The 15,998-nt window shown below is 38.5% G+C and overlaps 1 protein-coding gene across 4 annotated transcripts in view; it reads left to right on the top strand.

Annotated features, from left to right (window-relative positions):
* PDGFD (platelet derived growth factor D) overlaps window positions 1–15,998 on the top strand; it is a 226,117-nt gene that overhangs the window by 197,322 nt on the left and 12,797 nt on the right. For all 4 annotated transcript variants that reach the window (XM_082626483.1, XM_082626485.1, XM_082626482.1 and 1 more), the window contains one exon: window positions 3,619–3,817. In XM_082626483.1, the coding sequence (XP_082482609.1) occupies window positions 3,619–3,817 (199 nt within the window). The remainder of the gene's footprint in view (window positions 1–3,618; window positions 3,818–15,998) is intronic.

Below are 15,998 nucleotides of genomic sequence, written 5' to 3'. Positions count from 1 at the left end.
AAAGATTAAGAGCATGGAGAAAGCTTGTCCATGGTTCTAAAGTGGGTTACTGTGGCTGAGTCAGAGTTAATTTTTTTTTTTTTTCCAGAAGTGATGTTCTATCTTTTGTACTTGGAGGGATTTTTAAAAACTTCTCTCAGATGCCAGGATTTCTTCAGCTATTGATTCTGTGACTATTTAATTCACCTGGTGTGGCTGCTGAACTAGAACATGATCTGATCGAGATCAGTGAGGTCTCTAATTGTGATATTAAGAGTGTTTTGTTTGTTTCTGATGGTCAAGAATGCATGCTCTGAACCTAGCTGAGTATAGGCAATCATTGTCAGGAAGGTGAAAATTAAAATAAGGCAGGTAATACTGAGGAGCTGGGAGGCTAGGCAAGAGGTGTGGGCAGTTAGCAGCCCAAGACTGACAATTCAAGGTACATGCCAGTGGCAGCTTTTGCCATTCAGGACATAGCAGTCTATTCTGTCAGGAGATCCTCTGGCTTCTCAAGTATGTTATCCATGATAGCTCAGGGTTATCTAATCGTTCCTGCCCAAAGGGCAGAAATTAAATTTAAAGGACCCTTCACTGATTCAGGATAATCCAGGTCCTCTTAAAGAGAAGGATTGTCCTGTCCATTTGGTGCATCTGTGGAAGCTCAGCACTAGGTCCAAATCCATTGGAAACTCTTCTGGGTTGAGTTCCAAGTCCAGGTTCTGCTGAGTTCTCTAGGAAGACCAGGGAGACCTAGCTTCTTTTCTTAGCATTCTGATTTTCAAGAACCTTCTAGAGTAGGAGCAAGAGCCCTTGGACCTACCATTTACTTCTGTATAAACCACTCTTTGTTTTTGTTGAAACCGGTTTACAGTTTTCAGAACATTTTTACAGATTTTTATCATTACTTTAAAAGTAATTCACTTAGTTTTAAAATTGATTTTACAAACATATAACAAAAGCTGAATGAGATCAAATTTACAGTGCAATTGAAAGAGGCACACCCAACTAGTATTTCTCTCAAAAATAGTTCTAATATAATTGCCTCAGAAACAAAAATATTCTCATGGGTTGATTAGATCACCTAGTCACTCATAAATATTTTCTTAAATATCATTAGTGTTTCAAGTGAAAACTTGAAAAGGGCAGTAAAACTCACCCACAAGGACACTTTTACATTTTACCTATGGTTTGGATTTGCTCCTCAGACTAATGTTAGAAGAGACTAGACTCCTTCCTCCTCCTCAGGGACTAAGATCCTCTCCACAGCTTTCTCTTGGAGAGATATCTGAATACACACTACACCTTAGGTACTGATAGGACCAACCCCAGGAAACTCCTTGCCAGGGGTTCCTCAGAGCCATTTAAGTAGGTTATGCTTGTGTCTGAATGGCTTGATTGACATTCCTGCTTTTGTTTCAAAAAAGAGGGAAGAATTTTAATTTCAAAGCTTTCATATGCTGCCATGCACCTAACTTTGGCCAGCTCATTTTGACTTTTTGGTTCTTAGACCCACATGATACAAAGCTAATTGTAAATCATCTGTTGTGTATGAGCCAGGTAGACTGTAGATCCAGACAATACAAAGTTGAATGGGAATCTGGAATTTTGTTACTGAATCATAAATTTAGCCGCCTTTAGCATAGGATGTCAAGAGGGATCTGAAAATCAGAAGTGATGTGCTTCAATTAGGGTTCAGCTTCTATGAGACACACACACACACACATACACACACACACAAACACACTCCTAGATTAAGGAACTGGCTTGATACCTTCAGCAGTCAATCTCATGTCTCACACGCTACTCCCCAAACCCCATTTGCCACCTACTCCCTTTCCCTACAGGGCGTGTTTGAAATCTCCTAAGTTATACCAGTTGTAGGTTATGCTTTTATAAAACTTCTTAGTTTTGCTAAAGACAGACTGTTGCCCTAAGAGCAAGTGATCCTTTGGGGACTTTTGGCTTTTGATTGGCTAAAAAGAAAATGTGTTACCTGAGAGAATATAAATGTGGGCTTTACTGTCTGGGACTCTATAACGCATAGGCATATTATTTCTCAAAAGGAATGTAGCTGAGTTTCAGAAATGCAAGTTTTCATTAATCTCTATTTTTCCTGTAGAGATATGAGATATTTGCGCTTTGGGGATCTTATTTGTTTGGCAGTTTCTTTAAAGACATTTAGAAATCATTGGAGACTATGTGCTTTCCATTTCCTTGTTAATGGGTCATGAATTTTTTTTTTTATTTTTAAATTTTATTTATTTATTTATTTATTTATTTATTTATTTATTTATTTATTTATTGTGGTACGTGGGCCTCTCACTGTTGTGGCCTCTCCCATTGCGGAGCACAGGCTCTGGACGCGCAGGCCCAGTGGCCATGGCTCATAGGCCCAGCCACTCCGCGGCATGTGGGATCCTCCTGGACCAGGGCACAAACCCGTGTCCCCTGCATCAGCAGGCAGACTCTCAACCACTGCGCCACCAGGGAGGCCCAAGTCATGAATTTTTACAGAGATGTTTGCTACATGGCTCATTTACCTCTAGATTGTACAAGGGTTAGTGAAGTAAGTGCTTGGAAACTTAAGTGGGGGTATATTCCACGGCAAAATACATGATCCCTTCCAGACTTTCAATGATGTTGCATTCCCCATTTGAAGAGTATTCCTGAGAATGTTTTAATGGCAACTGGGATCCCTCACAAACTATAGCACTTAAAATGCACACACACACGGGGAGGGGGAAGGGTAAGCTGGAATGAAGTGAGAGAATGGCATGGACATATATACACTACCAAATGTAAAATAGATAGCTAGTGGGAAGCAGCCACATAGCGCAGGGAGATCAGCTTGGTGCTTTGTGACCACCTAGAGGGGTGGGATAGGGAGAGTGGGAGGGAGACACAAGAGAGAGGAGATATGGGGGTATAGGTCTATGTATAGCTGATTCACTTTGTTATAAAGCAGAAACTAACACACCACTGTAAAGCAATTATACTCCAATAAAGATGTTAAAAAAATGCACGCACACGCATGTGAATCTTCTACTCTTAGGTCAAGGGGGCCAATTTCATGGCTTATTATCCTTGTTGACAGTTAGTAAGCTGGTTAAAGTGCCAAATTTTATCATGATGTCTCCAGAGTAAATTTAAACCCTGTTCACAGAACGTCTGCAATGCTAGGTGAGCTACAAAGATGGGACACTGAGGCTAAATGGAGAGAATGAATGGATTATTCAAGATTTGCATGGAAAGGAGTTCAGAATTTACATGCTCACCATTATTTGTTGATATGGATATGATGATTTGAGACTTTGAACCAAGAAATTGGATGACTTATTTTGATATTTCCATTTAGCTGGTTTTTTTTTTTTTTAATAATTGCAATGCAGATGACCTGGATGTTTTATGACCTGCCAGTTTTTGATTTGCAAAAAAGTGAATGACTATGATTTACCACTTAATTGTTCTTATTTAGGAATATAGCAAGACTATGGCACAGTGGCTTAGCATGATATTTATGTACACGATGTCTTGTAATCAGAAGTCTGTTTATGTTCCTTCCATATGGTTGTGTGACTCTTGTATTTCATAGCAATGGACTTTTTCTGAGTACACTGAGCTGTATGTCACTCTTAGGGGGTATCCTATCACTCTCCATCAGTAACGGACCCCACTCTCACTGCGGATACTCTGGACAAAACAGTTGCAGAATTTGATACTGTGGAAGATCTGCTCAAGCACTTCAATCCAGAGTCATGGCAAGAAGATCTTGAGAATCTGTATTTGGACACCCCTCATTATCGAGGCAGGTCATATCATGACAGGAAGTCAAAAGGTAAGAAACAACTAAGGTTCTTCATAAGCAGATAAAAGTGCTAATAGTAATAAGTAAGAATTTGCAATGCAATGTAGTTAATTCATTTACATCAGATGATTACTGTTAGTTCATTATCACATATCTTTTACACAGAACCTTCAAATGATGTTCTGTGTTTTGTCCAAACTGTGTTGTTTGTATGGGACTAAGAAAGGTTTGATTCAGTCAAAGATCTGTCATAGTTTGGAGCTAGAAAAGACCTTATAAAATCATCTGGACCAACTTTGTGTTTCTTGGCAAGTAAGGCATTATCAGTCCCACCGTAAACAGTAGAGGCAACCAAAGTCAGGGAAGGTAAATAACTCTTCAAAGGCTGCATGACAATGGAGAGGAAAGGAGAGTCATGCTCTCTTGCCTCCAATGGCAGTGCCCGTGTAACAGTCCCCTGTGCCTCTCTGATGGATATGAATGTTGAATTAGCCCGGGACTCAGTCATTTTTGGCAGGAGAGGCTTCTGGTAAAGTTATGGTCAAAACTCTGGAAGATTTAACTCTATTCATTCAATGTCCATTCTGAAATTTTTTATGAGGTCCTACTATGTGCTTTGTGCCCTTGGTGGTTCATAGGATATAAATGTCTCAAGGAAGAAACCAATATCTGGGCTATTGTGGACAAGTGTGAGGGCACACATTCAGCTGGAAGGTTCAGGAGAGCAAAATGAAGGGAGAAAAAAGGAATATTCAGGCAGAATTAAAACATCATGAGTTAAAACAGTAATACTTACACTCTTAAAATATAGGTATCCTAGTACTACATCTGAGTGATATGATCTTAGGACATGGATGTTTATTTGAATGTTTATCTCAAATTAATATAGAAATAACTTGTAATTACCTCATTGAATAAAACTATAATTTCTAGTCTGTTATGTTTAAGATTTGTTATTATTTAAACTTTCTCTACAAGTCTTGTAAGGCTGGCTTGCATCATAGATATAAAGGTATTTAGTACAATACAGCTTGTTTCCTATACTTTGTAATGACATGGGTACTTTCAGGAATTAAAAGGAACCCTGGGCCCTTTTGTAGGTAATGTTTATGGTAAGGACAACATATTAAAACATGTAGGCTGAAATGACTAGTTAGTTAACTCCTGCCTGGGTCTGCTGCTTATGGCTTAGGTCATAATCTTATATACTTAAAGTGCACAACTAAGTGGGGACAACAGAGTCACTGGTGGCCCTGATGTTATGCAGATATGTCATATGTAGATCAGTGTAACTCTCAAATCGAATTTTCCCAGGGCTCAGATTGGATTCAACTCAGAGAAGAAATGGCTTTTCTATAAAGCATTGCTGTCTTTGGATCTCTACTAGGTCAACTTGAAGGAGAATAAAATACTCACTATGTTTTGAAAACCCCAGAAAAAAATATTAAAAATGGTACTGGAGAAAGAAATGATAAAATCTGACTCTGTCTTCAAGTATCTTAACCACTATAGATATTTGAGGGGCAGCCCTTCTTGACACCTATTTTTTTGAAGTATTAAAATTTAAAAATCACCTAAATTCATTACTTATTTTTCCCCAGATACTATGTTGAGTTGGAGGCAAGGTGTCTCGGTTCAAAGCCTAACCCTGCCACTTAGAAGTTTTGTGATTTTTTTCAGCAAGTCACTGACTCTTCCTGAGCCTCAGTGTCCTCATTGACAATGTGTGTATGATAACACCTACTTTCAGGAATTGTTAGGGGTGCCATCAAAAGCACTTGGCACATAGTACTTGCTCAAGAAGTGTTAGCCAGCTGTAGCTACTGAGAATTCTGAAACGTTTGCCTCACTTCCCTGGTGAAGCCTTTCTTGTCCCTTGTCGTCTCCCTGTAAAGCACACCACTCCAAAGTTTGGAGTACTTTGAGATGCCACAGCATTTATTTGTCCTACTACTTCATTGCTATTTTTATCTTTGTGTTTCTCTAAGGGAATATGAGAGCCTAGGACCTAAGGATTTCAACTCTGGCTGAATATTAAGTCACCTGGGGAGCTTTAAAAAACTACGGGTGCCTAGTCCTATCCCAGTCACAATGACTCAGAATCTCTGAGGGCGAGGCTGGGGTATTGATATTATTTTATGGCTCCTAGGGGATTGAGAGAGATCCTTAGAGGCAGCCAGGATTGAGAGATGGTTCATCCTATATTTCCAGTAAATTGGCACAGTCTCTGACATATTTTAGCTTCTCAGTTAATGTTTGTGGAATTGAAGATATTAATAATTCAGTATTAGTATATTTCTAACATTTATAGAAACCCACCCCATAGACTAAGGACTGTAGCTTTATTAAGAATGCCTTTGGTTACCGAGATAACCTTGCTAGAACATTCAAGGCACCATTCTACTTATTTCTGACAGCGTAAACATTTCTCTCCCTTGTTGGCTTAGATTTCATTTCTTAAACCCTTGTTTAAAATGGCCCTAAGGCAGGTCTGTACCCTTTCATTTAACTGGAAAGCCACCACCGACTCTGCCCTTGTATAACTGTGCTGATTTAATTGTTTATCATTCCTCCGATCCTGAACCACCTGCCTGTATCACAAAGGCAAAGGAAGTCAGGTTTAATATTTCAGCTGTTATTTTCAGCTTTTAGAACTTAAAAGTACAAATTCATGGTTGGTATCCTAATATATAAGAAAGGGGACAGTGAATAAAAGAGTGAAAACTGAAAAGTAGTTATAGATGATGGAGGTACATTAGGTGTCAAATAAAACGTGAACTTTATAGGATCCCTAAAAACGTTTTCTACTATCAGTATAATAATCTCTTAATGATGTACAGAAACAAACTTATCATTTTTGAATATCATATTTGAATATTGAGCATTCATTATTCTGATTTGCCCAGACTGATCAAAAGTAGCATTTTTCATGATACCAAAGAACAGGATTCTAAGATGACCCTTGAATGTGAATATATAAATCACAAAATTTTATAAACTCTAAAATAAAGCACAAACACACTAGGTGAAGAACTTATGTAATGAAATAGAAAACAGTTAATAAAATTAAATTTTATGCTTTGCTTCTACTGTTATTTGAAGGAAGATTAGGTGACAGTGAGTTTTTAGTTCTCTTTAAGAAGAGACTTGAAAATGAGAAGCAAGAGGACAGTAAAAGCTTAGGGAGAAGAGGGAGAGAAAAGAGACATAACTCTGCCAAGTATTGAAGCCAGAACTTCAGCATATAAGGTCCACTTTTTTCAAATTCACAAGTAATAGATAAGTACAAACTTGTCTGTAAAACCATCTGGACTGATTATAATAGGACAAGTTAATATATCTAACTTTCAGTTTCCTAGGGGGTAATGGAGAAAAGGGTAGCATGGATAATTGAACTCTGTAGATAAGTACAGTTCCAAAATGCATTTTTTGCTAATAATTTCAACCCCATGCCTTCAACCTCAAAGCTGCCCAAAAGTTAAAAAAAAAAAAGTCGTTTGAAATTCAAGTTGTATTTATTTCTTCTGATGAACATGCCAATAACATAGTAAATTTGCACATAATTGGATAAAATATTATATGGATGTTCTACAAACTATGTAATCACTCTCTGAATCATTGCATGACCACTGTAGTTTAACTGAAGTTGCACTGCAATTCCTTTAAAACACAATACTTTGAACTTGGTAGCAATGTATATTTACTCAAGTATATAGCATGATATCTGACATCTCTACATTGAAAAATTATCAGCCTTAAACTCTACTAGACTGGGCATTAATTGAGAGGTCATTTATGGAGATTAACAATGTAAGTGAGATGCAGTCTTTTACTTATTCCAGGAGAGCTTGCCTTTCCTGAATGATGGTGTGTTTGCCATAGAAAAATCCAACACATAATAGCAAGAGGAAAACCTGTTCTCACAGTTTGTGTTGTGATTAAAATATGGATATAATTGTTGAGGCACTCCAACTTAATAGTTTTGAACTACAGTAATGCTTTACAAAAATACAATTTTCCCCAAAGAGTTGCCAATTTTTTTAATTTAATTTAATTTTTTTATATAGTGGGTTCTTATTAGTTATCTATTTGATACATATTAGTGTATACATGTCAATCCCAATCTCCCAGTTCATCCAACCACCACCACCACCACCACCCCCACCCCACCCTGGCTTTCCCCCCTTGGTGTCCATATGTTTGTTCTCTACATCTGTGTCTCTATTTCTGCCTTGCAAACTGGTTCATCTGTACCATTTTTCTAGATTCCACATATATGCATTAATATATGATATTTGTTTTTCTCTTTCTGACTTACTTCACTCAGTATGACAGTCTCTAGGTCTATCCACGTCTCTACAAATGACCCAATTCCGTTCCTTTTTATGGCTGAGTAATATTCCATTGTATATATATACCATTCTTCTTTGTCCATTCGTCTGTTAATGGGCATTTAGATTGCTTCCATGACCTGGCTATTGTAAATAGTACTACAATGAACATTGGGGTGCATGTGTGTTTTTGAATTATGGTTTTCTCTGGGTATATGCCCAGTAGTGGGATTACTGGTTCATATGGTAATTTTATTTTTAGTTTTTTAAGGAACCTCCATAGTGGCTGTATCAGTTTACATTCCCAGCAACAGTGCAAGTGTTCCATTTTCTCCACACCCTCTCCAGCATTTGTTGTTTGTAGATTTTCTGATGATGCCCATTCTAACCAGTATGAGGTGATACCTCATTGTAGTTTTGATTTGCATTTCTCTAATAACTAGTTATGTTGAGCAGCTTTTCATGTGCCTCTTAACCATCTGTATGTCTTCTTTGGAGAAATGTCTATTTAGGTCTTCTGCTCATTTTTTGATTGGGTTGTGTGTTTTTTAATGTTGAGCAAGTCGCCATTTTTTTTTAAAATTTTTATTTATTTATTTATTTATTTATTTATTTATTTTTGGCTGTGTTGGGTCTTCGTTTCTGTGCAAGGGCTTTCTCTAGTTGTGGCAAGCGGGGGCCACTCTTCATCGCAGTGCGTGGGCCTCTCACTGTCATGGCATTTCATTGCGGAGCACAGGCTCCAAATGCGCAGGCTCAGTAGTTGTGGATCATGGGCGTAGTTGCTCTGTGGCACGTGGGATCTTCCCAGACCAGGGCTCGAACCCATGTCCCCTGCATTGGCAGGCAGATTCTCAACCACTGCACCACCAGGGAAGCCCCTGAGTCACCATTTTTAGATGCAGGGGCCACATTTGATGTGCATTCCTCTTTAAAAAATCAGTAATTTAATATTGAGTGAAGCAAACATATTGAAATTAAATTGAGTCCAAATGACAGAGTTTGAAATATATGATTTTCACAGACTCTAAATGCTTAGATGTTGTAACTCTGGGACAGTTACCAACCCATTTCTCAGGATCTAATATCAATTTGTGATTTCTTACATGACATTATTTTGCTGTAATATCTAAAACACTTGATTCTTTAATTTGAAAACTATTTATTGGTAAATAACAGGAATAAGAAGCTGATGAGTAAATTAAATAAATATGTTTCATATAAAATGTTTAAATTGGTTCTAAATTCTATTAGATACAAATATCTTTTATTTTTAAATTAGTCATTTATTGCTGTTTCTTTGTCATGCCCTTTGTCATACTAACTAGAAAGAACCAAGTCTTGCTCTGGAGATGTCATTCAATGGGTATAAAGTTTCAGTCGTGCAAGATGAAAAATTGCTAGAGGTCTGCTGTACAACACTGTGCTCATGGTTAATATTACTGTACACTTAAAAATTTAAGCAGAGCTTCCCTGGTGGCGCAGTGGTTGAGAGTCCGCCTGCCAATGCAGGGGACACGGATTTGTGCCACAGTCCGGGAAGATCCCACATGCCGTGGAGCAGCTGGCCCATGAGCCATGGCTCTGAGCCTGTGCATCCGGAGCCTGTGTTCCTCAACAGGAGAGGCCACAACAGTGAGAGGCCTGCATACCGCAAAAATAAATAAATAAATAAAAAAGTTTAAGTAGGTACACCTCATGGTATATGTTGTTTAACATGTTTTTTTATAAATGTTATTTTTGGTGAATATTTGGTAGAAGTTGCCCATAAAAGTAATTAAAAAACAGTTTAGAATGTAGGAAATAATTTCAGAGTGTATTAAGATATGAACATATTTTAGAAATGACCTAAAGTCACAGTAAATTGAATGCTTACAACTTTCTCTCTCTGCCTATTTGATATCTGGGTGAGAATTTGCAGAAAGCCCTTGGCTGACGCTAGTGATGAATCAGATAAGTCACTCTTGAGATATCCTTCTGTAACTATCTACCGGTAAATTAAACAAACAGAGGTACTACAGACGTTAAATAAAATTGATTTCTTTTTCTAATTTCTTGTGTTGAATAAGGGTTAGCTTCACTGAGTTTCCTGAACCCTCTGGTATGTACCAAGTAAAAGTTTTCTTTATCAATATTAAAATTGTTTACCATAAATTTGATAGAAATACAGCAAAAGAAAGAATGTCATAGTGGAAAGAGCATGCACTTTGGAGTCAAGTAAGCTTATAATAAAATTCTAACTCAAGTACTAATGGTGGCCTTGGAGAGTTATGTGAAGACCTCTGAGCCTGTGTTTTCTCCATTTGGTAAAATGACCCTAATTATAACAACTTTGCAAAGTCATGTGAGGATTAATAATAGCAGAGTATCCAACTCCTAGTGGGCCCTCAGTAAATGCTAGCTATTATTATTACTTGAATACAGAACTCTGCACAGAACCAAGGTATTTCTGTGGACCCTGCTCTCTTCCTTATAAGGCTCTTAGATAAGCATCAGTAATCTGGAGAGCCTCCTACAGAGTACCCAAATATTGTCATATTTAAGTATTTGTATAATCAGTAAACTCATTAAAAGTTTACAAAATAATCGCCAAGTACTAAACTTGTCTATGATATATTTACCCAGAAATTTCTGGCACCTTTTTGCTTTTTGGACATTTCCTTTTTAAAGCTTATTTTTTAGATTTTAGCCACTCTTTATAACCCATATGATTTGTAAGTAACTAAATTCCCCACTCATTCAGTTTGCCAGCAAGCATTAATAAAAACCATATTATCATTTATAGTGTCACATGTGTCTATGAGGGCACACACATAAAATGTTTGAAGAAAATCTCAACACAGGGGCAAGGACCTTGTTGGTTGTTTATTCTCTTACTGCCAGTGCAGCCTCTGATTTTCTCCTATAGTGGCTGTCTATCTTTGTGGATATCCTAAGCCCACTCTCATCATCAAAGTTATTCCTCCCATCTAGGCATATAATTCAAATGCACATTGATTAGGAAATCCATTTTGCAGTAGAAAACCACAGGTAACTTTTAGTGTCTGGGTGGACAAATGTGCCTTTTCCAGAACACTCACTCTTGTTAAAGATGAATGGGTTTGCCCTGTAGTTCCTGTACCCATTTTTACCTGTGTAGCATTGGGAATCCTCTGCAGCATCCTTGTGCTCAGTATCCCTATGGACTTAAGGAGAGAGCATACCCTTCCTAGAGCACACATTCATGCAGAAACTGCTGGTGCTGGAACATCTGGCTCATTAAGTGTCTTTACTTGCAAAGGACTGTGCTGAGTGCTATGTCCCATGAAATTTAACTAAAAATAACACATCATCATTGTTTTCTGACATTTCGATCGAAGTGGACATGACCTTCCTTTCCTTAGTGATCACCAATTGCAGAATCTTAGCCACTTCTGGTTTAGGTGATTCTATTCTTAACCTTACTTCATTGATCTGTTTTACTCAGTTCGAGGTCAATGTGAGGCATACCTACTGAGAGCTAGGGTCTGGACCTTGCTTCAGACACTTTTAACGCATTCAAGCTCAATGAATTTCTTGGCAGGAGAGTATTGTTATTCCCATTTTATCTAATAAAAGAAACAAATCCAGAAAGGTTCAGCGACAGCTATAAAGTAGAGAGCCATGACATGAACCTGGGTGTGTTGGCTGCAAAGTCAATGCTGTGGGGGAACCAATAATGTGTAAAGCTCAGACTCATAGTCTAGTAAATGAGAGACAAGAGAAAGATCTCCTTGATTCTTATTCATCTCCTAACCTGTTTTCTTATTTTTCATTGCATAGATGTACTTCATACATCCACCTAGAGTTCAGAGAATTGCCTTATGATGGTGACAGCTGCTTTCATGCCTAATCCAATGCCTTGCAGATATCCTTGCACTCACCCATTCATTTTCTATCAAGTATTTGTCAAATGCCTACTATATGTCCAGTGACTGTAGGCAAGTCACTCAATTCTTCTGCATCTCAGTTTCCACATCTATCAAATGGGAATAGTAGTCTCCAAGATAACAGTTTGTTATGAGAATTCCATGAGACTTGAGTAGGTGCTCAGTAAATTTCCATTCGCTCATTGCTTAACAATGTTTTTAAACCCTGACAATTAGGAATTGTCTGAGTGGGAATATTTTACTGTGATTTCAGTTAATTTTTATAAATACAAGTGGTAAATGTTTCCATTTTTCAGAAATTAAACCAGCAAATGGAGTCATGAGATTCATGATTTTAAGTTTAAAATACCCTGATATTCCCTCATTAAAAGTTATAAGATAATTGTTCTTTCCAGACTTATTTGCACTTGAAAATTTGGGTTGAAATGTGGAAACAATTTTCACAATTATGTACTAATTTATAGAAGAGGGAACCTGAAAATCACAGTGAGGTTGTAATGTCCATAAAGAGGAACAGACTCCTCCTGGGAAATTTATGCACCTTGAAGAAGGCTGAGAGCCCCTAGTTGCTTGGTATAAAAATACTACAATTATTTATATATTCCCCTTACCTCCCACCCTGACATAAAGTGCCATAAATCTAGTGTTGTAACATCAAAGTCAAGTTTATAATAAAGCACTTTACCTAACAGATTGTGGGACTACTCCCCATTTGGCAAGACATATTTCTGAGCACCTCGAGATGTGCATCAGAGAGCCGACCTTCTGGATGGCATCCTTTATCCCATGGGACACAGCTGCTAGAGCCCATGGGTCTTGGTGCCAATCTTCGTGCATCACAGTTCGTCCTTGATAGAGCTGGTTCTAGAACCCTAGTTTTTCAGTTCTAACCCAACAACCATCAGTAGTTTGATTCATTTAGATAGTAGTTACTGAATACCTATTCCTTGCAAAGAAAATCTGGATTGACTAGTGGTCTATAAATGGCCTGAACTTTTTCTAATTTTGACTTTAAGTTTATGGGTATCCCACAGAAGATAGATATTTAAGAAAAATCAGAAATGTTTGTCTTGGGGAGCCATAGTGACTCCAGCTGTTTTTTTTATTAGATTTAATTAGTTATTTCAAATATACTGAAATGGCATGTGTACTTAGACTACAAAAAAAAATGTTGTAGTTTTTTCATCAGTATGCTGCTTCTAACTGTTGAAACCAAATGGTTTTAGGAGAGGTGGACTTAAATGAGCTATATTTGGTCCTTCCACTAGGGGCAAAGCACTAGGAGAGGGGAGATAAAAATATGATTAACTCTGCTTTCAAGAACCTTATGGTTTAGTGGACAAGAAACACCTAAATAAAAAAAAAGGATAAAGCAAAGTCTACAAAGTAAGTGCTATAATAGAAGGCAGAGAATGTGTGGTGAGTATATAGTGAAGGGGTCAGAGGAGATGTAGGGTGAATGTGCCTTTTGACTTAGAAGATTAAAATGACATAGTGGACTGAGATGCCAGAGAAGGTAAACTAGAATGACAAAAGCATGGTTTTAAAAAAGGCATGGGGCTTCCCTGGTGGTGCAGTGGTTGAGAGTCCACCTGCCAATGCAGGGGACACGGGTTCGTGCCCCGGTCCAGGAAGATCCCGCATGCCACGGAGCGGCTGAGCCCGTGAGCCATGGCCACTGAGCCTGCATGTCCGGAGCCTGTGCTCTGCAACGGAATAGGCCACAAGAGTGAGAGGCCCGCGTACCGCAAAAATAAATAAATAAATAAATAAGGCATGGCCCTACTTCAAGCACTTGCTCTTCTATTGCCAAACCTACACTGATATAGAGGCTGTTAGTGAGTGCCTGCTAAGAGAGTTCATAAAGAATTTTAGCCTGTAAAGGCTCAATTTGCTTGTATTAAAATGATTACTGGCTAGCTCCAAGAATATAGAGAAGTTTAACTGAACACTAGCAGATTCAGGAAGATAAAGAGAAAAAAGGCTGGTGACACACATAACAGAATAAAGACTGATGAAAGGCCAGCACAGTGAAAGCCAACCAATAAACCTGACACCCAGAAGAGACTGACCCAAGGAAACCATCCTCTTATTGAACAAAACAAACCGTGAATCAAACATGCATGGGAAGGAAAAAAAAATTGTTTTCTTACATTCAATGTGAGGACATTATTTTGTTTTACAATGAATTTTTGTATTCACAAAAAATTGAAATGATTAATTTAGAAAAGGCTTTTAAATTTTTATCATAAACTGATCACCACCTATGCTGTGTTTGCCAAGCATGTGAAATATAATATTGGCTTTATCTGTCCTCTAGAAAGAATCTCTAGGGTTCTATCATTTTTTTGCCCCCTGAAAACAATTGCTATCAGTCCATCCAACTCTTTACGTGGACCTCCGATTGGTTTTCATAACAAAGACTACAGGTAGGTAAGGGCAAGAAGGAATTCAAGGAGAAATGAGGACAAAGTGAAGATCATGAATTGACAAAAGTCCTCTCATTTCAGGTGAAAAAATATGAAATTCATTGTATTTCTCAATACCAAAGGAAAAAGTATGTTCTGTGCAGTTGCCTGGTTTATTTGCAAGAACCCAGTGTACATTTCCAGTACAATCCGATAGATGAATGTGTGTGCCCAGGAGTACATGCTTGGGTATATGTAATTGACAACATCTTGAAAGTGGCAGGTCAGTGCCTAGCAACGCACCTAGGAAGCCAGGTCATTTGACAGAGTAGACCTCTAGACGGAAAGGTCCATCAGGGCTCGTAGAATCTGCTCTTTGCACCCTCCTTCAAATCTTTAGACCTGGGCTCAGAAGTGCAAGAGTAATGAAAAAGCCTGAATTCAGACTCTGGCTCTACCACTGACTAGGTATGTGGCTGTGGACATGTTCTTTTCCCTACCCTCTCAGAGCCTCGATTGTCTCAAGTGTAAAAGTAAGGGTAATGATAGTATGTAATTCCTAGCATTGATGGGGATTTCATGCAATTGTATATGTGAAGAACTTTTCATGCTACCTGATACTTAGGAATATAGATGGTCAATATAAAAAAGACCAGTCTGGCATAGCACAGGGAGATCAGCTTGGTGCTTTGTGACCGCCTGGAGGGGTGGGATAGGGAGGGTGGGAGGGAGACGCAAAAGGGAGGGGATATGGGAACATATGTATATGTATAACTGATTAAATTTGTTATAAAGCAAAAAAAAAAAAAAAAAAAAAGACCAGGCTGACTCTCTTTCCTCCCAAACCTGAGCCTGAATGGATTAGAAACTGAACCAGTGAGTGCATTCACCAATGTACCATTGCTTTACACATCCCTGACCTAGTGCTCAGATCCCAGAGCTCTTACCACAGCCCAGGTACCTCTGTGACTAGGCTGCACTTTCAGACCAGAGCTGCAGAAAAAAGTGTGCTCCCTGAGGTTCTAGGCAGTGGCCCACATTGGATTAACATGTCCAGAGGAAAGCTCTGACAACAGTGGAGCCTTCTCAGCCTTTCCATCAGGTTGTCAGTACACAGCCCAAAGACGTAACTAATGTCAAAGATCCATGAGAAGGCAAGACTCAAATTCAAAAGGACATCAAAAGAAGGATTATCACATTATGTACACCTGGGTGAAATAAGGGCATCTAGGTAATTAAAGGGCCTTTGAATGAAATCTGGAATGTCCTTGTTGCTCTGAAATATTCTGCTGTGGAGACTGAAGCGGGAATGGAAAGGGCAGCTCCCCTCTCTGAGTTTGTACTGCTTGGCCTGCCTCCCTCACACCAGAGCCTCCCTTCGGACCAGAGCCCTGGAAGCCTTAACTGCCACTCATTCACTTGTCTGGCTTCCTGCTCTGCTGTGCTGCCTAGTCAGTCTTCTTTGACTGGAAATTCAACATCCCCTGCAGAAAGTCTGCAGTGGCACTTTGAAGTTATTTGCATCCACTCCGAAGAACCTTTTAGTTCTCGTTCTAAATTGAGT

Source organism: Mesoplodon mirus (genome assembly GCF_964341445.2).
Source record: "Mesoplodon mirus genome assembly, chromosome: 7".
Lineage (NCBI taxonomy): Eukaryota > Metazoa > Chordata > Mammalia > Artiodactyla > Ziphiidae > Mesoplodon > Mesoplodon mirus.
This window is presented reverse-complemented; position numbering and strand designations above follow the sequence as displayed.